At 39.1% G+C, this 24,322-nt stretch overlaps 2 protein-coding genes across 7 annotated transcripts in view; both read right to left on the minus strand.

Annotated features, from left to right (window-relative positions):
- dip2ba (disco-interacting protein 2 homolog Ba) overlaps window positions 1–11,357 on the minus strand; it is a 66,743-nt gene extending 55,386 nt beyond the window's left edge. For all 4 annotated transcript variants that reach the window (XM_017707669.2, XM_017707661.2, XM_037541133.1 and 1 more), the window contains exon 1: window positions 11,120–11,357. In XM_017707669.2, coding sequence (XP_017563158.1) covers window positions 11,120–11,204 — 85 coding nt within the window. In that variant the 5' untranslated portion in view covers window positions 11,205–11,357. The remainder of the gene's footprint in view (window positions 1–11,119) is intronic.
- Window positions 11,358–13,417: 2,060 nt separating this feature from the next.
- The window catches only part of atf7a (activating transcription factor 7a), a 33,829-nt gene continuing 22,924 nt past the window's right edge, over window positions 13,418–24,322 (minus strand). For 2 of the 3 annotated variants that reach the window (XM_017707688.2, XM_017707697.2), the window contains exons 10-12: window positions 20,923–21,111; window positions 20,554–20,659; window positions 17,119–17,351 (exon numbers count right to left, since the gene is read on the minus strand). In XM_017707688.2, coding sequence (XP_017563177.1) covers window positions 17,119–17,351; window positions 20,554–20,659; window positions 20,923–21,111 — 528 coding nt within the window. Of the gene's footprint in view, window positions 17,352–20,553; window positions 20,660–20,922; window positions 21,112–24,322 lie in introns of all 3 variants that reach the window. The other variant, XM_017707681.2, reaches the window with a different exon arrangement.

A 24,322-nucleotide genomic window follows, 5' to 3' on the forward strand; every position in this document is an offset into this window, starting at 1 on the left:
AGAAAACAATACTGAATCATATCATATTACATCAGCTATATTAGGCTTTTGAATTCAGTATCAGTTACAGAAACAACAGCACAAATTAGACCAAACAGCAGTACAAATTAGGATCTGGTGTTCTTCTTTAGTGATGACTGATTGACAGTGAGAGAATCTGAGGTATCTCTGAGTGAATATGTCAGCACTTGTTATCTTCATCACTCCAGCTTCAGACTCCAAGGAATTGCTGAAACTGGGCAATGCTAGCTGAGCACCTCAGAGTAAAGCTTCAGGTTAGTCCAGTAGCCAGTGAAGTGCAGTGCTTTAGAAAGAGGGCCCACCTTCACTAAGTCATGTCCTTCATTACACAGTATGCAGGAGTACTGAGACAGGTCCCATTGGAGTACACGCACAGTAAGCAAACAGAAGACAAATGCACAGAAAACTGGTTCTCTCAGTTTCTGTGCATGTGTGTGCGTGTAAGAAACTTCTCCCTGGAGGGAAACCAGGCTCGCAGTAACACAGAAATAGAGGTGTCTCAGTTGACCAAAAAAAGCAGCAAATGAGGCTGAGAATCTGTTGGACTTGACTGTTTAGAGAAAAAATTCAACCTAATTTGTTCACTGATCTGTCAGGTTCCCAGGTTTAGACGGGTCATCTGTGCTCACACACCTACAAGCCTGGGGTTTGATGTAGTGAAAAATAGTAATAATTCTGAAATTTTTTTCTTGGTACACTATTTTGCTGTACAATGCCCTGCGTGTACCTCTCCGCCATGAATGTATTTTTTTAATAATTAATTTTAGGCCAAAACAATTCAGTCTTAGCACGTTTCCATAGAACGTTGCAGATTACCTCATTTACTCAGAGTGACTTTATTTATGTATTCATTAAATTACACAGAAATTTTGGAAAATTTGTGGAACGCTCCTTTAAGCACCCATGATCGAGACACAGTGGCACAACTGGCACAGTTCTACTTTTCCTTTTCCAATGCCAATACTGAAATCTGCACCTCACAGTCTAAAAGAAGACTATGAATCACTCTAATGCCCAACTGAAAAAAATGCACAGCTAACATCACATCACACTGGCAGTATGAGTTTTTTCACAATGGCTCACATTCATTCTTTTTTGCTTAGATATCCGATCTAACATTTCCTGTTGATTTTGGGCCGATACCTAGTTGCAGATACCCAGTATTGGATTGATGCCAGTGATGTGTTTGGTATTATTATTGATATCGGCAGACAAGTGATAAAAAATTACTGCCATCAGACAGTCACTCAGAGGACACATTTAATGTATATTTATTGACACATTTATTGTGCTTCAGACCAATATTTGATGCATTTATTGTACACCAATAGTATATTTAGACCTTATCCTAATAGCAAGTGACATGAGCAAGTGAGAACAACAAAACCAAAATGGTTCCACTGTAATTAATGGCTGAGCGTGACGGCCAGTTTCTATTTTTGATGTCACTTTGCTCTGAAATTCCACCTCAAAATGGAAGAAACACAGCAGAGAAAAGAAGGCATCTCTACAACTCTTCCAGTAAATATGACATGGATGATATAGAAAGTAGACAATATGAAGAGGTACTGCCGGAGGGCTGGAGACAAAGTGAACACCGTTTGTTGGTCACTGAGTGACATTTAGCTTGACAGATGAGTTGATTGACTTTGCAGGTATAAGTTGGCAGATCTAACTGAGCCAGAAAAGTGCTATTTTATCTACATTATTAAGACTATTGATGTTAAATGAAGGGATAAAACACTTCAATGATCTGTGCTTTGTATATCAACATATATTTGCATTTTATTCATTTTACTACATTTGCAACTCTACAGAAATAAGTGCTATATTTCTTTGCAATGCAAATCTAGGTAGATGTCACAATTTCTACATTTTATAAATGTTTATGTATCTGAATCAGCAGATGCACGTTGGATATTAGCATCAGTTCACAAATCCTATTTTGGTACATCCCTAAATGCAACACTCTGGTTGATAATTTGACTGATTTCAGGGTTGGTTTTGATGTTATACTGTAATAAAAGACAAATTCATAGACTATTCCCAAACAGACAATCCTAAAACAACGGATTGGCGTACTGTTTTTAATCAGCTATATTTAACTAAAGTGCAAATACTTCAGCTTTTTTTGTTTATATAGTACGTTTAAAAAATGCTAATCTATCTGTAGTGAAAATTGAGATTCCATAATCAAACCAAATCACTGTGAGTCAGTCAGCCCTACTCGTGTATTGAAACATCCTCTTTCTCCCCAGCAGGTTCGTGTTTGTGCACTAGCAATACCATAAAGCTGCTTGTGTGGGAGATCCCACTAGGAACAGGTAGGACTTCTCAGGCCGTTGTGGTACACTGACTCCAACTTTCACTTACAGAGCAGGTCTCCCCAACCCAGCATGCGGGGGGTGCTGAGGAATAAAGGCAGGGGCCCACCCCTGCTGCGTTTAATGAAACCGTGTTAATAATTCAGCCTTACCACCCGGCAGGAGCTCGCAGTAGAAAGAGAGCCAGCATTAACTATTCACAGCCCAAAGGCAGCCCAGATATGGCTGTTACATAAACCACACTGGGGAAGAAGGCCCACTGGGCCCAGGACCAGGAGAAAAGCCTCAGGGTCTTTTGTTGGAAAGAGAGAGAGTAGCTCGGACATCTGATCATGCTCCATCTGTCTGAATTCACCACATGGATTATATGACATAAACGAAAGTCACTTTGTGAGAAAAAAAAACCCCTCAGGATTTGGAAGAATGTTATACATCTAGTGAAGGCCACTTACTATACAGGTTTAGAAGTTTCAGCAGTCTCAGCACTGCAGGAGTGATAAATATGATACATGTTTATTATCCTAAGAAATTACACCACAATACTCTTTTATGAGTATATATTAAGTATTCTAGGAGAAGTACTGATACCTCTTCAATGGACTTCCTCTGTCAGCAGGCTAATATTACTTAAATGAAACACTGTGATATTTGAAATCTTCAAGTATCATGATGTTCTATTTTTTGCTGTATTGTCCAGTTTTCAGCACTGGACAGTGTAGTCTCGAGGACGCTTTAGAGTTCAAGGCCCGCATGTGAGAGTTTACTGTTTGTTTGCACGATGCCTCGAGGCTGAACTAAACCTCTGCCCCATTAAAATGCCCAACAAAACAAAACGGCTTTTATTTAAACACACACACACACACACACAAAAAAAAAAAAAAAAAAAAACTGTGAAAGGCTGGTCATGTGATCAGAATACCTCTGCATGCAAATTGTTCCAGACAACACACAGCTACCTACAGAAAGCCGGCCATATTTAGAACTTGCTCAGTAAACTTGGAGGAACAACAGCTTCCCCAATTTTACTCTAGATGTGGCCTATTGGCTGGAGGCAAGCAACCAGAGAACCACTTCCTACTACAGCAGTCTACATAAATTATGAGGATAGAGTTCGTAAGGGGCCCAAGTGTCGAGTTTATGCACTTTTGTACGGACTTCCTCTATTGGGATGGCTTATGGCTTATGACTAATGGAGTGATAAATAACGTCAGGACGAGCTTGTCTGACTATATCAGGGGTATTCAGAACCATGAACAATTGCATTTATCATAAAAAAAGAAAAAACTAATTTAGACCAATTATACAACTACAGTAAAGAGCAACAACCTGTGCATAGTAACTGCATAAACTGCACAGTAACAAGTATTAGACTGGATGGCAGCCTGTTATGACATCATCTTATTTGATTAGTTTAACATGTTTTCCCTCTTGCTTCTAAAATAGTTTTTTTAAACAAATGCTTAACTCATTAGCTCTGCCTTGCTGGTACATTTTGTCCAATGCAACTTGCATGTAAACCTCAAAAACAATAGTTATCATCATATATATCTTGAAAATGCACTGTTTTGTTCAATTTGACACATCGTCCACTCTAACTTGTGACCTGCTTGCTTCTAAATGTACAGAGGAAGAGACAGAGAGAAAGAAAGAGAGAGAGAGAGAGACCCTTATGATTCAGAAGCTTAAAGCATAATGAGCAGGTCTCAGACTCCATCGGGATGATTTTGCACACTCTAGATAAGCAACTGACCACAATCTGCCTCTCCATCAGTGACAGCAGTGATCAGGAGCATCTCCCCAACCACAATCAATACCCATACATTACGCACATCAGCTCTATATTACAACAAACACTCAAGAAGCCACTTTCAGCACTAGTCCTCATTCAGCCAAAGCCCTTGGAAAATGCAGATGAGATGCCTTCTACATTTAAACGTCTCCATACAAAGATAAATCCAGTGCCTAATGTAATTTAAGCAACTAGATCCAGGTAAACTTGTTCATTTTGTCCCGCAAAACTATGAACTTCTCAAGAGGGGCTTAAGGAGCAAGTGATCTTCTGCCTAATGTGAGACAATGCCTGGTTTGAATTAGGCCTCATCATTGAGGACTGTGATTAATCCTTCAAGAAAATCTGTGATTAATCTGGCAAGCAAAGTTGGCAAAGAGATCACACTTCAGCATATCATGATGACTTTTCATTACGTCTGAATCTGGTTATAAAACACTGAAGATCTCTTTACACAATCTGGCCGGAGCCCAACATCAGCGTAAACATCACCACAGTCAAAGATCACGTCAAACATGAACATGAGACACTTCATTTGACTGTGGTTAATGAAGCACGTTTCCCTAAGAGATACTGCAGAAAACTTCCTAATGGCTTACCATTCATGTGATGATCAACACTGAACAGTTTTATCACGTGGGGTTGTAGATGTTCAGTTTTAAAAATGCTTCTATTCTGCAGTCTTTTCTAATCAAATACACCGTATAATCAGCATAACAATTTGAGTGAAAAGACAAATCTCTGAAATTTGAACATGAATTTCAGAATTTCTTAATATTTACCAAGTCTCTCTCTTCTGATTAATGACAGCATGTACTTGAGCTAGCATGAGCTCCACACGTTTGTGCCAAAGCCTCTGAGGAGTGCTCTGAACACAAACTTCAATGAAAGAAAAAACATTTTTAAAAGATCTGACCTTGATCAGATGGTCTGAACATGGCCAGTGTCACAAATTTGCTTAAATTTGAATAGTGACCAAGAAATAGTGCAGAATCTTAATTATGTATTTTTCTTTTTTCCCCAAAATTCTAAAACTTTAATTAAACTTTTTTTTGTCTATTTCCAAGTTTAAAGGATAAAAAATCCAGATCCAGGTCCAACAGTCAGAAACCATAGGGGCTTATCATTTGGTAAATATGTTAAAAATGGGTAAATATACTGTTATTTGCAATATCAGTAGCAGCTGATAAGTTTGTCATGAGGACTAGGCCCTGAGATCATGGTGTCATCTGCTGTTTCTGACAGAGAAACCAGAAGTGTGGCAAGCATGCTGGTTTCCAAATAAGGCTAAAGGCTAACCCCAAGAGGCCTGCCGTTTCCTTCATATTATGAACTGAAACATCCCTGACTCCTTTAGCATGTTTTGCACTGTTTTTGTACATAGCATTATCTGCACTTAATTGTGCCATTCAACTGGTATACTGCATGAACTAGTATATGACCCACTACACATATTAATTTAAAAATCAAGAATGTTTTCCCCCCTTTCTTTAAAGTTACTATTTGAGAGACACATGTTTTCCTTTGGACAGAGATGAGAGATTCTACTTATAAAAGCGCTGCCTATATGTGATTTGTTTATTACGAAAGCACATAGATGCAAGCCGCATGCAAACAGAATCCTTCCGTACTTTACAAAGTCCTGGATTATTTTGTTTGTGCTGACATTGTAGGCTTGCTCTGTTTTTCTCTGATCTTCCTATATATTCAGGACATTTGGGGCTGAAAATGTACAAAAACAAGCGCACACATACTATGGCTGAAATCCGCATGCTAAGAGCAGCTCATTTCAGCACACAAAGCTTTCAGTCGAATGGCCTAAATGCCAGTGCAGCTCCTAGCCACCACGGTCCTCATCAGCTCAATGGTCCCCATTGTGTCCCAATGATCACTGGTGGCCTGCAGAAACGGCCTGCTTTTTAGGCAGCAATTTGGCCAGCCTATCTTCTCCTCCGAGCAACCCAAGCTGAGCTCCTTAATGTGGGGCATTTCTGTTCTCTGCGTCTGAAGCAAGGCCACTGTGGTCTTCAGTGGAATAAAATCACAGACAGGTCAAGAATGCTGAGATGGACAGCAGACTTGGCAACATCAAACGGTGACCACAACAGCACAGCTCTGTTTGGGACGTTACTGTGCCAACTGAACACTGGCCATTTGTTTTATAATGAGATGTAGAAGCCGAGTCGTCTCGCTACATCGACAGACAATAAGGAGCAACTGCAGCAATTCATAAATGTTAACACTTCCTTTGGTGCCAGCTGGGGCTGTACAATGCATCGTTACCGCAATATCAGCCACTGACACTCTGATATCGTAGAAGAGTTAAATATGCAAATGAGCTGGAAATCAATCACTGAATGTTTTGCAGTGTGCTGTCAACATCCTGACTAACCAAAGAAGCTTGGATGAATCAAGGCATTCACATGATCCAACAAACACAGCACAAGAAAACCAACACAACAGTTTTTCCTTGAAAGGTAATGTTTTTTTAACTGCACGTCACATATCTTTCATGCTTAATTGGAGTTTTCTTAATTGGACTTTTCAATCATGCTAACATATGCTACATCCATGCTATAACAGGCTTGCTCCATCAGACAATGTTGAGCGTGGGCTGAATTCGAAATTTCACACCCACTCTAATAAGTCAACATTCCCACCCACATTTATCCCAACATTTCTCACGGCCCCTCTTAGACCTCTTGTCACAAGATCACATCTGGAGTCAAGGTATACAGCAATTACAGTAAGCAGCCATATAACTGCAATGCAGCTGTACAATATTAACATAAAACACAATGTTCAATAAAGCTGTAGGACATCATAAAGACAATATGGGAAGGAATAAAATAACATTCAAAATGCTTGCCTCTGATTGGATGTGACACATGACTTTTTTTTGGATGTATAAAGAAGAATGTACTTAACTTCTTTAAACAAACAGCAAAATACAAAATTATACAGCATCATTCATTATTGTGTAAAATAAAAATAAAAGAAATACTAACAGCTGCTTACATCAGACCTGCAAGTACATTTTCAGCATTACCTGAACAGCTATTTCTATAAAGGCTACAAAAACAAATAAATGTACATATATTTTTCTATAGGCATATATGAACATGAATACACATTTTGCATATTTATATATTTTATTTTTGCTTAGCTGTCACACATGCTTGCTATGTCAGTAGTCATTGCTGTATTGCATACTGAAATCAATCGTAATATTTGACAAGTTTTTGCAGGCTTGTAGTTCAGGATGGAGGAGTTTGAGCTGTGGACATGTGTGTTTCATAACCGGCAGTTTAGCCAAATTGTTCAGTTACTCCCCTCCTTTTTAGGAGAGCAGAGAATCACTCATTAGTCTTCTAACAGTTTGTGCCAGCAATGTAATGAGGTCTCTCTTGTGCTGCATGTACAAAGTAATTTGATATGTTCAGTCATTACCACTATACTGATGTGTTTATCGTGATGACAATAAAAATATGATTTATTGTACAGCCCTAAACTACAATGTGCTATTTAGTCTCTACTGTGCTGCCCCAGTGCACGGTTGCAGCGATCTAAACAGACAGAGTTGGCAAGGCGAAGACACATTCTACATGCGAGTCTGACTCTGGACACGTACATACTGCCAAACACAACTTGACAGCACCCAGCCCAGTGACATTGGGGAGCAAAAAGTGCTGGGGCTAAAGCAGGGCACACTGGGATTGGTCAGTTAATGATGTGAGTCATATGAGTCATCTCAGCTGGAGCGAGTCACCTCAGGTGCCGAGAGCTGTAGTACACAACAAAAAGTGCTGCATTGGATGAACTGGTTTTAAATGAGTACTAGGGCTGGGAGATATGACAAAAATATAATATCACAACACACAATACACATTGGGATATTGGTCTCTCTGAAATTTTATAAATATGAACTAATTGCAATGACTTTTATTAAACATTTTGCATAATTTACTGATCTAAATCCAGTTAAACAGGACTAATTAAGCTATATTTGTAATGAAACATGCAATTAGACAGTGTTCTTTAGGTACTATTACACATATATCGTGTAATATCATGTGTTTGTTTGTTTGTATGTATGTTTCAATTACAGGCGGAATGGTGGCGTAGTGGGTAGCGCTGTTACATCATAGCAAGGAGGGCCTGGGTTTGAGTCCCCGGGTGGACGACCACAGTCCTCTCTGTGTGGAGTTTGCATATTCTCCCCGTGTCTGTGTGGGTTTCCTCCGGGTTATCTGGTTTCCTCCCATGGTCCAAAGACATGCAGTCAGGCCATTTGGACATGCTAAACTGCCCCTAGGTGTGAGTGAATCTGTCTGTCTGCCCTGCGATGGACTGGTGACCTGTCCAGGGTGTGTCCTGCCTTTCGCGCAATGACAGCTGGGATAGGTTCAAGCACCGCCCCCCACCCCGACCAAGAAGGAGAAGGGCTTTGAAGAGGTGTGTGTGTATTTCCATTTATATATATATCATCCATCATATTTCCCACCCATAACAAGTGCCTCTCTTTATCATGAATATAATATATCAACACGATCACTACCAAAAGCAATTTAGCTGAAAAGCACACCTGTAATGATGTAAGATGTCACGTGTGGAAATGATGTACACATTCAAATCAAGTCAAGAGAATTTAGCCCACTGCTTTTTCGCAGTACCGTCCCACAGGGTCTCTACTGCAGTGGTCAACAGCTGTCCCACAGGGAGGAGGATCAAAGCCACTCGCCACAGCCATCCAAACGACCACAAACATGGCCTCACTCAGCTACCCCTGGGCCCTAAAAACACCCACTGAACACACACACAACCTCTTTCACGGTTTCGCACCTTACGGCGACCCATTCAGGACAGCAGCGTGTGGATTATTCAGCCTTGTATCATCATTAGTAGTTTCTCACAGTCACCGCGCCTCGATAACATGGTGGAATTAATCAACTTCACATGAATCACAGAAAGCCAAACGTCACTGATTGCCAATCTGGTGCAATATGTCCCCACTCAACCATAAGGCACAGTGTTTACAGTTTTTATCATCACGGCTTCTCTGATTACAGTTGCTATGGCCATTTATTCTTCGATAAGCATAACAACACATTGCTTCAGAGTGTAACCCACACACTGAGTGGTCCCAGTTGTGTAACAGTATTACTCAGAGTACACATATACACACGGTCCCTCCACAATACACGTACACACAAGAAGCTTATTTCTATTCTACTTGTAATAAGGGACTGAGCTGGCAAGCATAGCCTTCCAAAAGCACATTAGTATCCAGCCGACAACAAAGGCTATTGTGCTTTCAGGCTGAATTCCTGGTTGCGCTGGTGCTTCAGTTCAGGCAGACACCAAAAGCAGCGACTGCTGACTGATCAACAGAAAGTATACTAGCTAAATATGGTCTAATGAGACTAATTTTGAAAGATTTTTCCAACTAGGGATGGGCAATATAACGATATGTATCATTATCGCAATGAATTACATCACAACCTGCTATAGTTTGGATATCATCAGCACTTAAACAGCACTAAACAACAGAATGTCTCATTAAAAGAGAGAATAATTAGCTTTGTACTCATGGATTTAACGCAGTGCAGCACAAGGAAAGCAAATCAATGTATTCAGTTTAAAGCAGGAGTGTTTGTGCATTCTGTCTGTTTCAACCCTACAAACCTCAGTAAAAATACATATCATAATAGTAATGTATATCATGAAAATGTCTTAAAAGTATTGCAATGTTTGCAGTATCGCCCACCCCTATTTCCCACCACTTGATACATTTGGCACGTTTTTTGACTTGCTGTCAGAAAACACCAAGTGTAACGATTTCAATACACCATCAACAAAGAAAAGCAAAAGAACAATATGTTCAAAAATGTGTTAAAATGTAAAACTGTACCACTGATACCCCCTTGCTCTCTTTCGATAGTCTTATTTGCCATTTTCCAAAGAAACCACTGACAATGAAAACTAGGCATCTGTGCACATGTCATTGCCTTTTGTCTTTCTATATCAATATTTTGCACAATCCTTTGTTCTGAAATCTGTAAGCCTGTGTAGTGTATTACTAGAGTCATGCAGAATCAAGACATTGACATAAAACATAAATGACATATTGAAAACCAAATCTTGACCTCAGAATTGAACTGAAAACGTGTGTTGTTACATCTCTACCTGCTAGACTTCCAGACACCAGCCATAAACACACCTTTGGCTTAAATAAGGAAGAAAAAACAGAATACAGAGATTCTTGCTAAGCCACTGGTCACATAACCGACCACTGAAGGTTGTATTGTATTGTGTGTCCTTGAATGGCTCTGACTGAAAGTGAACACCAACTGAGATAATTTTTTAACAATATAAATCTGTTCCTGAGGAAACTAGAATAGCTATAGGAGCTTAAAGCCTGCTCGCACTTGCTTTGTGTCGAGTGGCAAAGCCATGGTCTCAGTTCTAAGTTCCCCATCACTCAAACCACTGCAGCAGACACCTCACGTTTTCGAGTCTAGCTACATAAAACCACGAACAGGTTCTGTTAAGTGAATGTAACCTACAGGAGGAAGCTCTGGTTAGCTAGCCAATTTTCAAAGACAGGGCAATGTGGCCGTTAAGAGGACACGGTGTCAGGAAATCTTATTATCGCCCTCATTCACAAACATTAAACACCAGCCAACTGACACCTATTAACGAGGCTGAAGTTGGTTTCATATTAGACAGATTCTCGTTCGAATTTTCCCGTTCCACCTTAAATGGTGCAGCAGTTACATTCTGTTAACGTAACTGCTGCACTGTTAAGGTGGAACGGGAAAATTCGAAGGAGAAGCTGACTTCAGCTGTGGCTGTGGCTCTGAGCGTGAGAAGCACTCTTTCCGCCACACAGTCTCTGAGGAATAAGCCTTAATCCAGTCTTAAATGAGTACACTAGGTTAGTGTTAAGGGAGGTGAACCCAGTCTCCTTCAGTCCTCTCGTTACCTTCCGACAGCTCCAGCTCCAACTCCGCCAACTGCTCCTTCACCTCTTTCGGTAAAGCCGCCAAATCCACGCCACGCTCTGCCATCGCTGTAGAGACGCTCTATAACTTCTTTTCGATCTGATAAAAGACGCTGTGCCGATTAAAATCCACCGATCACGACGCGAAGTACATATTCAAACGTGAGTAACAGCAAGCCAATCTGAACACTGCTCCCTCCGCCATAACTGTGGGAACTCGCACCAACGGTAGCGATGTACCGACTCGTTGGCGAATCGGTTCGTTTGAATCGGATATTTTCAGTGAGCTGCTCGAACCGAATTCAAATCCAACTTAAGTTTTCTTTGCATTTTTTTCTTTTTCTGTACATTTTTAAGAATTTAAAAATTAAAAAACAAAGTTCTGAATTGTCTTCGTTGAGGACATGACTATAAATCTGACCTGACAACTCACTGAGAGGAGTATAAAGTAGACTTGACAAATTACGGGAGAGGTGAGAATTAGTTTGATTTTACTAATCATTAGGGGGTGCGAATAAAGTTGACTAATCAAAGAGGAGATGATAATAAAGTTTACTGAAAGATGACATCAAAGTTGACTTTACAAACTGTGGCCCCGGATGAATGATTCAATCGGACATCACAATCGGTTCATTACAATGTACAGTTCAAATGAATCGGTTGGGTAAACTGAATCAAACTTCACATCACTAACCGACGGCAGGACGCGGTCACGTGACGAAGTTTACTGTGCAGCGTGCGCGCTTACGCGGACATGCAGCTGCGCCCTCTAGCGGAGAGAGGAACACCTCAACGGCGCAGGAGAGAACAGTCAAAGCAGCTGGACGCGAGTAAACTTGGAGGCGTTTCAGTGTTCAGGGCCTTCTCACAGGGTTTCTTCAGTTCAAGAGAGTGGAGGGAACGTCTTCACGATTATAACAGGAATCCAGTTGCCTCGACATAAAACTTACAATTCAGTGACCCGGATGGCTAAAACAAAGCTCCTGCAGAGTTTAGTGTTGCAGCTCTTCACCCGACTCGACTCGACTCATCAGCTCATTAACAAGCCCTTCGACAATGTAATTAGGCAGTTGGAGCTGAAGAAACACTAAAATGTCTAAGGGGGTATGTTAACCTAAAAACCTAAAGGGGCATTCTGGCTAAAACTACCATTTAAAATGTTATTTGTCATATTACGCTTTATCCACGTAGCTAACGAAAAAAGTCATCATCTCTAACCCAGAAAATAAAACTGGACTATTATGGCACCACTGTAGGAGGAGAGTAGGCATGATACAGTACAGCAGATGTACAGGGACAGTACAGTTCAGGGGCAAGGCTGGGAAATTTGTTCCAAAAATAACAATGAACTTCCTTTATTTATTACCCAATACTATTAATATGGCTGAAAGCTAACCCTGCCTTACTGTATATAGCTTTCTTTTAGGGTTACTTCTGTATTTTTCACCTGAAGTCTCGCTGTAAGCTTTACTGTTCAGCCTAGCTGCTGAAATGAATAACCTCACTTAGAAAGAAATATTTATTCACCTTGAACAACAAAATGGCTCATATTTAAGCGCCGGATCCATTAGTTAATTTTATCTGCCATGTTAGACTGCAGTCTGTAGCACAGCATTGTCTCCCTCAGCCTCGTGGATTTTACAGAATCCACTCTTTCTTTTCGTAGTGTGTTCTCTCACTAGTTTTCTGCATGCATTGTGTTACGAATCAGTGCTGATCTCTGTAGTATGTGCTAGCCTAGCCACCGAGCTATAGGGTAATGATGCAACCAAGCTAGCGTTAGTGTAACTCCTACATTAGTCGTGGAAACAAACTCATAAAGAAAACAGAAATTCGGTTACAACTTGTGCCTGGCGTCCATTTAATATAAAATGGACGCCAGGTAGAAGTTTTTACCCTTTTAGACAAAGAATCTAGATAGCCAGTTAGCTACCTTGCTAGCTGTGGCCTTTAGCTTGTCGTCCTCTGCAACCAGTCAGTTTTGTCGCATTATATTCTCTTCTATGATTATCTGAGGACATAAATCAAGCCCAAAGGGTCCTCCCGCCTTCAAGATACATGATAAGTGAATCTCACTATCTTAAACTGAAAATTCTGACCCTAGAGACCATTCTGGCACCAATTTAGGGTGTAAGTAAATGTGTTAACGGTATCTGTTCAACACACACACACACAACCATATACTTCTAATAGTTCTACTATACTATAAGTATATATTACTATAAACTCCTAATATTTAGTTCTAATAATATTTAGAGTACACATACTATCAAAGACATCTGAATGTTTAATTGCTTTTTCTTTAATCAAAACTGCAGCACGGCAAGTGTTCATATTATTCCACTTCAACATGCATGTAAAAGTAAATACATTTATATAGTACACATATATACAGTAAGAGGATAAAGTTTAAAATTAATCAGTCCAACCGGGAGTGCGTTCTTACCCATAACAGAATTAAAAGCACAATGTTTATAACTCTGTAACTAAATACTGTATAAACCACCATCGTTCGTGATACTAATGATATCAGAGGGATTATATTCAAATGAGCTCTCATAACCTAATTCCTGAATAAATTAATGGTATTAAACATTGAAATTATGGAGTAAGTCCAGTAAGGACACATTTCAAATTTCTTGCAGCCAACATCAGTAGAGGGGGGGGAGGAAGTAACATAAAACACAAATCTCTCTTCAAACATGGAAAAAAAAAGATTACATGATTAATAAGAGACAAACAAAGAAGGCCTAAATTAAAGAAAGTCTAATGTTCTACATTTCAGTATTACAAAAAGGGTTAAAGAAGCCTTTATTATGACAGATATTTGTGTAGTCCTTGCTGCACAAAATGAAGAACAAATCTAGGAAAAAAGTGCCAATAATAATAATCGCTAATATGAAAGTCTCCCTCTTCTCCCCTTTTTTCATATTCCCATTTTCCTGCATTTGCTAGCTGAATACAGTGCCAGCACAGAATACAACTCAGCGCTACGGTCACCATTGGGACAGTAGATGTGAGATATGTGTCAAGTGGTGAGCAATGCTTCAGCCCTAACATCTACACAAACGTGTGCACATTAAAACCGTATATGCACATCATCAACCCATCAACGTTGTCATCGGATGCGTGGTGTGATCAGGACAAACCCAGCAGCTTTACAACAACAAAGGATCAAAGAGATACAAAATTGATAAACCTTTATCACATTTTTAGTGCATTTAGATATGCCCTTATATTTTGGACTGATACCGTACTTTGCAGCATTGCACTCTGCAAAGCGAAACGAATAACAGAAAAAAAAAAAAAATCAAGTGACAAACAATTATTGTCATTTTTGCCTGATCAAACATATGCAGTACAAATAAAGAGTACTGGTTACGTCTCTCAGTATGTTAAACTATTCAAACAGTATCATCTGGTAAATGTAAAAGTTTTCCAAAGTCTCTCCTTATTGTGGTGTAGGAACACTCTACCAGAGCTAGGTGGCAGTAAAAACAACCCAACGTAATCCTGTTACGCTCTCACTGGGTTGAACCATTATCAAAGGCATTGGTAACTGAATTTCCTCACACCTCTTTATACAAATATAAAGCGTAGAACTTTTCCTGATATTTGTATTGTATTTGGCATGCAGCCAGCAAAGTCTCAGACCTCTATGGACAACCCAAAGAAGAAGAAAAATAAAAAGGCCAAAAACTGCCTAAAGAACCTGGCCAGGGCATCATCAGAGGCACTCCAGTGAGTCTTAAGGCAGAATCTGTTTTGTTTCTTTCATCAAACACTATTGCAGGGTGAATTCAAATGCATGTGTACATGTGGGACAGTATGCATAAATAAAGACATACAAGTAGTTCTGGGGACCCAAATTAAAATAATAAAAAAAAACAAACACCACATCATTGCATACTTGACTGAAAAGGGGCACACAGGGCAAAGAAGCAGTCTTTTTTTGGTTGTTTTTTTTGTTTTGTTTTAAAAAAAACAATGTTTACATGGCTTTTAGTATAATCGCAAGTGGTAGCTCAGAAACAGCAGCAGGGGAAGGTTTCATCCCATTATTTGAAAAAATAAAATAGTTATATAAACAGGAAGAACAGAAGAAAGTCTGGACTCTTTAGAGACCCAAATACACATCCTTACAGTAGAGCTAATAATGGCCCTCACAGGAGGGAAAAAACAAAAAAACAAAACCAGACAAAAAAAAAATAATAAAAAAGGACAGTCATGGTGGTGGCGCCAGAACATATATAATGATGTAGCACATGAACTACAATCTATCAGAATCTTACAGGTATTGGCAAATGCTTTAACAGATATTTCAAACTGATATTTGCAGAACATTCATATGTGAAAGTTTGAACAACATTCAAATGACACATTTTGTTGATTTTCTGAGTGAAAGGGAGTTAACATCCTCTACAAGGAACAAATATGCATGTCAATTTTCTGCAATTTTTAGTGCACAATCTGTATTGTTTGTATACTGTAAATTGCAGTAAATGTCCTTTAAAACATGCAGGAGTGTTCTCTGTAGGTGATGTGTTAACTTATTTTCCCTTTGAAACTCAACAAAACATTTAATTTGACTAGAGGCGTCAAACGTTTGCACATGACTGTATTGATGTGCTCCTGAAGGGCACAATGTTTAGGCAACATAGGGCTGGTGTGCTGAAAGGTTTCCATTTTATTAATTTGAAGCATTTGTAACAAAATGTCATATTTCTCAGGTAGATTTAGTCCCAATTTCTGTATTTTACAACTGTTTACATATCATTATCAGCAGATATGTACATGAAAAATACTGGATACGGTTATCAGCCCACAGTTCCCATATTGTTGCATCCCTAAAAAGATTTCAATTATCATTGCTAGGTGACCATGAGCCAATTTATAATTTTTGGTTTGTCACACAAGGCTTTAAGAGGAAAAACAAGACCATGATCAAAACAATGACTTGGTACAGCTCACACTGGAGGACGTACCAAACATAGTAAAGAAACAGCACATAGCACATTTAACAAAGCAAAGAGCAAAGAAAAAGGTTTTGCATGCCAACATTAGTGTATCAGTCCTTTTGTATGACAATCTGCTATACTTGGATCTACATTCCTGTACACATACAGACTCGCTCACGCACACACCTAAGCACATGCACTCACTGATTACAAACGTTCTGTATAAAAACAAAACAAAAACATTATTATGGGTTAGAAATGAGGTCAGATCTTTGTGAAGTTCAGGTGAGGCATTCTCTTGGTCTCCATGAAATAAAAACTGTTCTAAAATGTTAGGGACCAGATTTAAAGCAAATTCAACACACAAAGATTTAATTAAAAAAAATTATTTTTCATCTCATACAAACCAGATATGAAAAAGTAATGCAAGGTTGTGGTGCCAATCACTAGACACAGCCTCATTTTAGTGAGTAAAATGTGGAGCACAGCGAGTGTGGACATGCACACCACCAGGTGCACTGTGGCAGTATTTTCATTTCAACGACGGCCACAAACAAGACGTCCATGTTGCTATGTGAATCTGTATGGCATGGTAAATATGTGCATATGATCTACGCAAAAGGTAGGGCAGTCGTAATGACGACCCTTCGGGAAGTGCTTTGCTGTCTTACAGTCCACTGAAGGTTGAGGGGTTTGGAGATGGAAGGCAGAAGATGATAAAAGAGGAAGTGTGGGCTTCGTAGGGGTTTAGAATGAGGATAAAGATGCAGGTTGGAGTCCAGCCCCTGTAGTCTATGGCATAGTGAACAGGAAGCTTCTTACTTTCTCCCAAAAGTCAAAGTTTATTCCCAGAATTCAGCTGTGCTCCAGGCCAGAGCATTATGGCATGAGAGAAGGCCAGGGAGAGAAGGAGAAAGAGGATGCGTTTCTTGCTTTCATTTTCACCTCAATCCTTCGCTCCTCACATTCCTCTTCTCCTCTCCCGGCGCGGGGCAAGGCGAGTCCTGGGCTGTGGTGGGCTCATCATCTGGCCGAAGGCTGGGGCTGTGTGGCCATGATGACGTGAGAAGGCCCGCTCTCGCCCCGCTGACTGCCCATGCCCGCCAGCACAGACATGGCCACTGCCTCTGCAGCTGCCCGCGAGCTCAAGCCGTTGGGCCCCGAGGAGGCTGAAGGGCTGGGGGCCAGTGAGCTGTGCTGGATGACCGGAGCAGGGGAGCCAGTGGGCTCTGAAACCTCCTTCATAGACTCCTCTCCTGAACAACACAACAAGCATAGTTCAGTGAAACACAGACTCTAAACACATCTGTTACAAGTTTAAGGCCAGAGCACACTGACCCAACAAACACTGACTAATAAACCAAATGAACCAGTGTGAATGGGAGAGAAAGCTGTGTTTGGAATGGTTTACTCATTAACTCGTTCACTACAATTGTGTTTACTATACTGCAACTCAAACTGATGGGAGAATGACCACTGAAAGAATCTGAACACTACAAAATGCATGACACCCAATTGCTGTTAGTGAAAAGAATCCTTACTTCCCTCCCTGAAATTGTGCTATATAGGAGAACTTTTTAATTTACTAAATAGCAATAAAATGCATAATTCAATACATGAATCGGACATTTTCTTATCATTATACTATGTCCATATACCAGTTGTATAAAAAAGCCAACATTAGCTGTTTGCAAAGCTGGCAAGTTAGCTTCTTATTCTTAGCTGTAAACATGAGCATGACGTTTCGAAGTGTAGGGGACAAGGAAAAAATATAAAAGCTCAACTAGATTATACATAGAATTCTAGATCCATGACTGCAGTAAAGTCATGGATCAAGTAAAGTGACCTAAAGCTGCCATTCATTGTTCGATATGATGAGCAGCACTAGAGTCAAAGCCTTTAATTGGACATGGCTGCTGGATTTCTCCAGTTGAGTTAAATTTTAATATTCAGTGGCACAACTGCAGCATGTTCGCAACATTCGTCCAACGCAACACTCGTCCGTCTACTGCATAGTAAAAAGATACTCGCAAGGGGTGTGTGGGTATGTATTCTACTGCTATAGTGATCTATGGTGTTTACCAGAAGTTATGAATGCTCTGTAGGACATACTGCTCTCAAAATCTCTCTGGAATTCCACTTTTCTATTAGGATGGTAAAAGGAAAAAAAGGGGTAACATGTTCAATAGTGCCCTAAACACACAATAGGGGTCCGTCATACAGTGTGCTATTTTGGGGAGCGAAATTTCTAGAACACTGTGAACGGGGGGCATATTCTAGAACAGTGTAAATGGGGGTGAGCGTTCTAGAACAGTGCAAAGGGGGGGGATTCTAGAGCCCCAACAATAGACCATTTTCACTCTTATGCATTGCTCATTTCAGAGATACGTTACTTCACCGGCATAAGCAACATCCTGGAAATGACCACTGAAGTTTGCTTAAAAACCTTCAGAAACAAAGAATTCTCTCTCAGCACAGTTTTCCAAGGGTTCTTCAGTAAAGAAACTGGTTCTACACAGAACCATGAACACTCAAAGAACACTTTGCACGATTAATGTGTTCTTTGCATCATGAAAGGTTCTTCAGATTGACTGAGAACGTACTGTAGATGATTCTATATAGAATTTTTTTGAATAGGGTTCTATATAGCACCAAAAGGATTCTTCTATTGTTACAAGCTTGACACCATAACAGTAGAAGAACCATGTTTATTGCTATATTAAACCTTTTTCAAATTCTCTGACAATCAGAAGAACTTCTTCATGCAAAGATGCAAAAGAACCCTTTAAATCATGCAGAGGGTTCTTTGAATATTCATGGTTCTAGATAGAACAATCTTCTTTATTACAGAAGCCCTAATAAACTATCATTTTAAGAGCAAATATTGTGATATTGTGTTTTTGCTAGCTGTTTAAGAAATGCACCATCATTGCTAAGTAGGATGAATTAAACCTAGTGGGTTTTTTCTCCTCCGACATGAAGCAAAACAAGTGCAACTTTCTTCAGTCTATCCATTTAGGGATGTGGGATGAACATAAAGATCTGCTCCATTTCTTTTTACTTCCCAAAACTCATCACAGGCAGATTCCTCACAGTAAAGATGCAGATCTACCTCCCCGAAGGAGGACTTTTTAAGGGAGGCTGAAAACCAGCAACCCTCCATTGCCGCTCTGTTAAACAGAGCAGGCAGAAGTTCATTAACCATACTATTTATAGCTGGATGTGACAAAGTTATTGTGAGGAAGGTCTATCACAAACATGTATGGAACAGAAACTAAGCGCACGCGTGTGTGTGTGTCTACTGGGTCCGAGTGCTCTTGCCTTATGACTACTTCAGTGATATTGGTTACAGAGTCTAACATTTTATGAACAAATCAGCTCAATTTCTCACTCAGAATAAAAAATCTAATCAGGTAAGGTCAGAATAAGTCAAACATAACAATCAGCTGATAATCCTTTCAAAAAGGTGGACTACCAATTAATTGATTAAAATGCCTTAATCTTACCCTTCCATTTAAATATGTACGCAACCCCACTGAAAATTCTAGAATCATCTGTTTAGATTAATAATAAAAATGTATATCAGGCAAATCTGAATGACAAATTAGATGCTAAAAGGGATTTTAGACGTTTTATTCAGTAAAAGAATTAATAGGGATAACAAGTAATTTAGTAATAAATAATACGCAGTAATCTACTTAATGTAATCTAATACCTAGGTATTGAAATAAATATTCATCCATCAAGAAGTATTCTAACACTGAAATTAAAAACTGATCATCACATTGATTTATCAGTCTGCTCAGGCTTTAGCAAAGCTCAGTAATACTGACATTAATAATTGATAACCTTGATTTATTAGTCTACTCAGGCTTTACTAGGAACTTCAGTGTTTGTAAAGAGGCCATTAATTAAGACCATCTTTAGGATTTGACTAATACGCATGTTTACTACATGCCATGTACTGATTCTAAATAAGAAAGAAAAGAATAAAAGAATACATTTACTTCCATTATATCTCAACCCTGTTAACATTTGATCACCATTTTGGAAATATGAGACTTTTAAAATGCTGTGCAGGTCATGGAATCATATTCAGCTGTGTTTGTCATCTGGACATATCTAAAATGCATACATGTATATATAATTGGTATATAAAATGTGTAAAGTTGCATAAGATTAAGACACTAAAAATGTGCAACCAAATTTGGACTAGGTGTATATTCTCAAAAAAAATGATAAACTTTTGAATGGTAGTGTAGATATGCATTTTGTCAGCAAGTCATATCCACATCACACAAAGCATTACAATAATACTAGTCCACACATAAGCATTTGTCATTTTCCATTTGGAATTCTTTAGCATATGTTAATGCACATACATGCACAGCTGAAAAATCCTGTATACACCCACACTCATAAGTTAAGGTTTACAGATCTCCTCACAGGCTTACTCACCCAGGTATGCAGCCTTCTTCTGTAGAGTGGTGACAGGGCAGTCCTTATGGGCCAGCAGCAGCTGCTTCAGATGAGCAACCTCATTTCGTAAGAGAGACACCTCATTCTGACACATGCAAACACAAATACAGAGAGAAGTATAAGTGTTTCAATAGTCTAACAAAGAAACATGATAACAGACAAGAACAACTCATCCAACTCATTGCTCATTGTTCATTTGAACACAGAATCAAAAACAGAGACTTTAGTTCGTATTTTCAGATGTCGTCTTCTGTGAGTCAGACAAACCACTACATTACATCACCGTCTCAGGCTTTGAAGGAGATGAGTGCCTGAGGCGTGTAAGAGAGACATGCCTGGTGTGCTCACCGTGAGGGAAACATTCATGGAGGTCAGTTCCTCGGCCTTCTTCTCCAGAGAATTGACCCATAGCTTGCGTTTCTGCCTGCAGCGAGAGGCGGCTGCTCGGTTGCGCTCCAAAAAGCGCTGCCTCCTCTCGTCTGGGTCTTCCTCTGCAGTCCGCCGCCGCCTGCCGCCTGTGGGCTGGGCTGGAGAAACCTGGACAAAGCAGGCCCTGTGATTAACCCCTGACAACAGTAAACAACCCACTAGTACTGCATTTCAAATTGAATTCGAATGTATGAGTGTAAACTGCAAGTGATAATTGTAGCTATAATTACAACATTAAAATTTTTATTATTAGCCATCTGTATTCTAGGGTTTTCCAGAACAGCATTTTACAGGCTTTGAATACTCTGTGTTTCTGAATAATGAAATAATATTTACACTTTATAATTAACCTTAATTTTGTGTCTGTAGGTTTTTTAATGAAAAGATCCCAGTGGTTGATTGACAATGATGAATTTTTTATTTTTTTTGTAAACGATGGCCATACACTTATCTTACTTTAGTGTGGCTGTGTTCAGTCTTTTGCTCGCATTATCAGGGTATGGCTTTTTTTAATAGTATAATTAAATTTTGTCTTTTGAACACTCTACACAAAAAATGTACACAAAAAAGGCTTTTTAATTAAACAAATTCTACAGCCTCAGACTCGGAATAAAAATACTATTAAAAAATTAACAATAAATGCATCTGGTGCAAAAGATCATTGAAACCCCACTATTAAAATGTATGCTACACCACCTTATATTAACTCCATCAGGCCTATCACACCTTGTAGAAGTGGCATGTATTAGAATAGAATGCACAAGTTAAATATTCTAGTGGTATTAAGTCTCTTAATATCTTATGCAAACCACTCACAGTTGGGATCATCTCAGTAATCGACTGGAGTTAAATATTCTTCCTTGCTGCAAAGGTATGTACAGAACCAACCACAAAAAGATCTAAGTCAACTTTAATATCAAAGATCATCCCAATTTCATGCACTCTCCTAGCCCAATATTGTTGTAAGACCTCACAACATGAACAAAAACAGTGGGAAAGAGAACTAGTCTGACTAGTTTTAAGACAAAGTGATCAGTCTGAACTGTTAAAAGCATGCCTTTAACTGGCTGAAATATGCATCCGATGTATGATTTGGATCTGAATTGCTTTTATACGATTACATACAGATATGGACTTTGCTAATTTCCAGATATCCCCCCAGTCATTATCACTTAGTCATGAGAAAAAATTAGGACACCCTATGAAATCCTGTATATTTTTTTTAACATATTTGGACATGTAGATTTTGAATATCAATCATCAATCATAATACTGTGGGATCCAAATAATATGACTAAACAATTAAAAATTAAGAAAGGCCTTTTTACAATTTTCTGTAAAATGTCATTTAAAAAGAATACAATTTCTGGTGAGGCATAAATTAGGACACCCCTGCATATTGTCTCACTTAAAATAGTTAAGATCACACACAGGTATATCACATCTCAACTATCAGAAAGAGACTACACAAGTTTAATTTTCATGGGAGGTGTGCAAGAAGGAAACCTTTGCACTCTAAGAAAAACATTAAGGCCAGACTGAAGTTTGCCAGAGAGAACGCAGACAAAGTAAAATTGAATTATTTGGACACCAGAACAGAAGACATGTTTGGCGTAAATCAAATACAGCATTCCAAGAAAAGAACCTCATACCAACAGTGAAGCATGGAGGTGGAAGTGGCATGGTTTGGGGATGCTTGCTGCAGCAGGACCTGGCCAGCTTACCATCATAGTATCCACCATGAATTCTACTGTGTATCAGAGGGTGCTTGAGGAACACGTGTAACCATCTATAAAAAAAATTTAAGCTGAAGCGGAACTGGACTCTGCAATATGATAATGACCCAAAACATACAACTAAATCCACCAAGGACTGGCTGAAAACTAAGAAGTGGAGAGTCCTGGAATGGCCAAGTCAAAGTTCGGATTTTAACCCCACTGAGATGCTGTGGAGTGACTTAAAACGGGCTGTACATGCAAGAAAACCCTCAAACATCTCAAAGCTGAAAGAATTCTGCGTTGAAGAGTGGGGCAAACTTTCTTCAGATCAATGTCAGAGATGGCTACAAGAAGCGTCTCACTGAAGTTATTTCAGCCAAAAGGGGCAACACTAGTTATTAGAGGGTAGGGTGTCCTAACTTTTTCCTCCATTATAATATACATTTTTGTTCATATCTTTTGTTTCATGAGTAAAACAATGTTAATTTTTGTTGTTTAATTGCAATTAAATCACTTTATTATCCAGAAATAAACAAAAACAAGATTGGACATTAGTATGTAAACATTTCTTAATAAAGAGCTGACTATTTAATGGGGTGTCCTAAATTTTCACATGACTGTAGTTCCACACAGTTCCCTCTCACATACATTCTTCTGCTGAAATGTATAAATAGATGGCTTAACTTTCAATACATCTTAGAAAAGACTCACCAATACTTTTCCAAAGGGGTGAAATAATTGTCTTTCTATAGAGGATTTATCAAAATTATTGGTTAGTGAAGAGTTCTTGATAATGTAATTCTGAATATGTAAAAATCTAAAAAAGTCTCGAGTTGATAATGGTGCTGCTGAGCAGGCTATTCAAAAAACATTAAATATTAACCTTAAAAAAGACCTGTTAACTTTTCGATGCCTTTGGCTGACCAGATTCAAAAGCCTACATTGGAACTACCTGGCATGAAGCTACAGTTATTAACAATTAGAATAGAGTTCTGTCAGAATAGAGGTCAATCCACAAACAGTGGAGTCTTGCTTGAGTCCCTAAACCTTCAAGATGTCTATAAAGAAGATTCAGCAGAGCAACAGTAGCCTCATCTACCCCACTACCGGTTCTGTATGAAAACTGCATCAGGTCCAAATGCTCCTCAACTAGGCCCAGTAGCTCATTTTTAATGAGCTTCTTAAATGACTTCATTACTAATGATGTTAGGACTATAGGGTGAAAATCATTCGGCTCCCTGCTCTACCGACACTGCTTTCTTATGTTCTAATGTAACTTCTCTTTACATCCCGTTTCCCTGTCTCTGTACCATTGTGATGTATTTAATTTCTTGTATAGCTTTAAGTAAGTTTGGGTTTCCTGCCACTTTAATGCTTGTCTTCACAAATTTCCTTGCATTTTCTTTAATGCTGGTCTTCACAAATGTCCTTGCATTTTCTTTAATGCTGGTCTTCACAAATGTCCTTGCATTTTCTTTTAAACAAATTGAGCAACCTTGTTAATTAACATCTGAAGATACCAAAACATGGCTTCTTCCCCAGTTCAGGTTAGGTTCCAGGGCAAACAGCAAATAAGTTCAAACACAAGTTATAACCTAGTT

Source organism: Pygocentrus nattereri, chromosome 9, assembly GCF_015220715.1.
Source record: "Pygocentrus nattereri isolate fPygNat1 chromosome 9, fPygNat1.pri, whole genome shotgun sequence".
Lineage (NCBI taxonomy): Eukaryota > Metazoa > Chordata > Actinopteri > Characiformes > Serrasalmidae > Pygocentrus > Pygocentrus nattereri.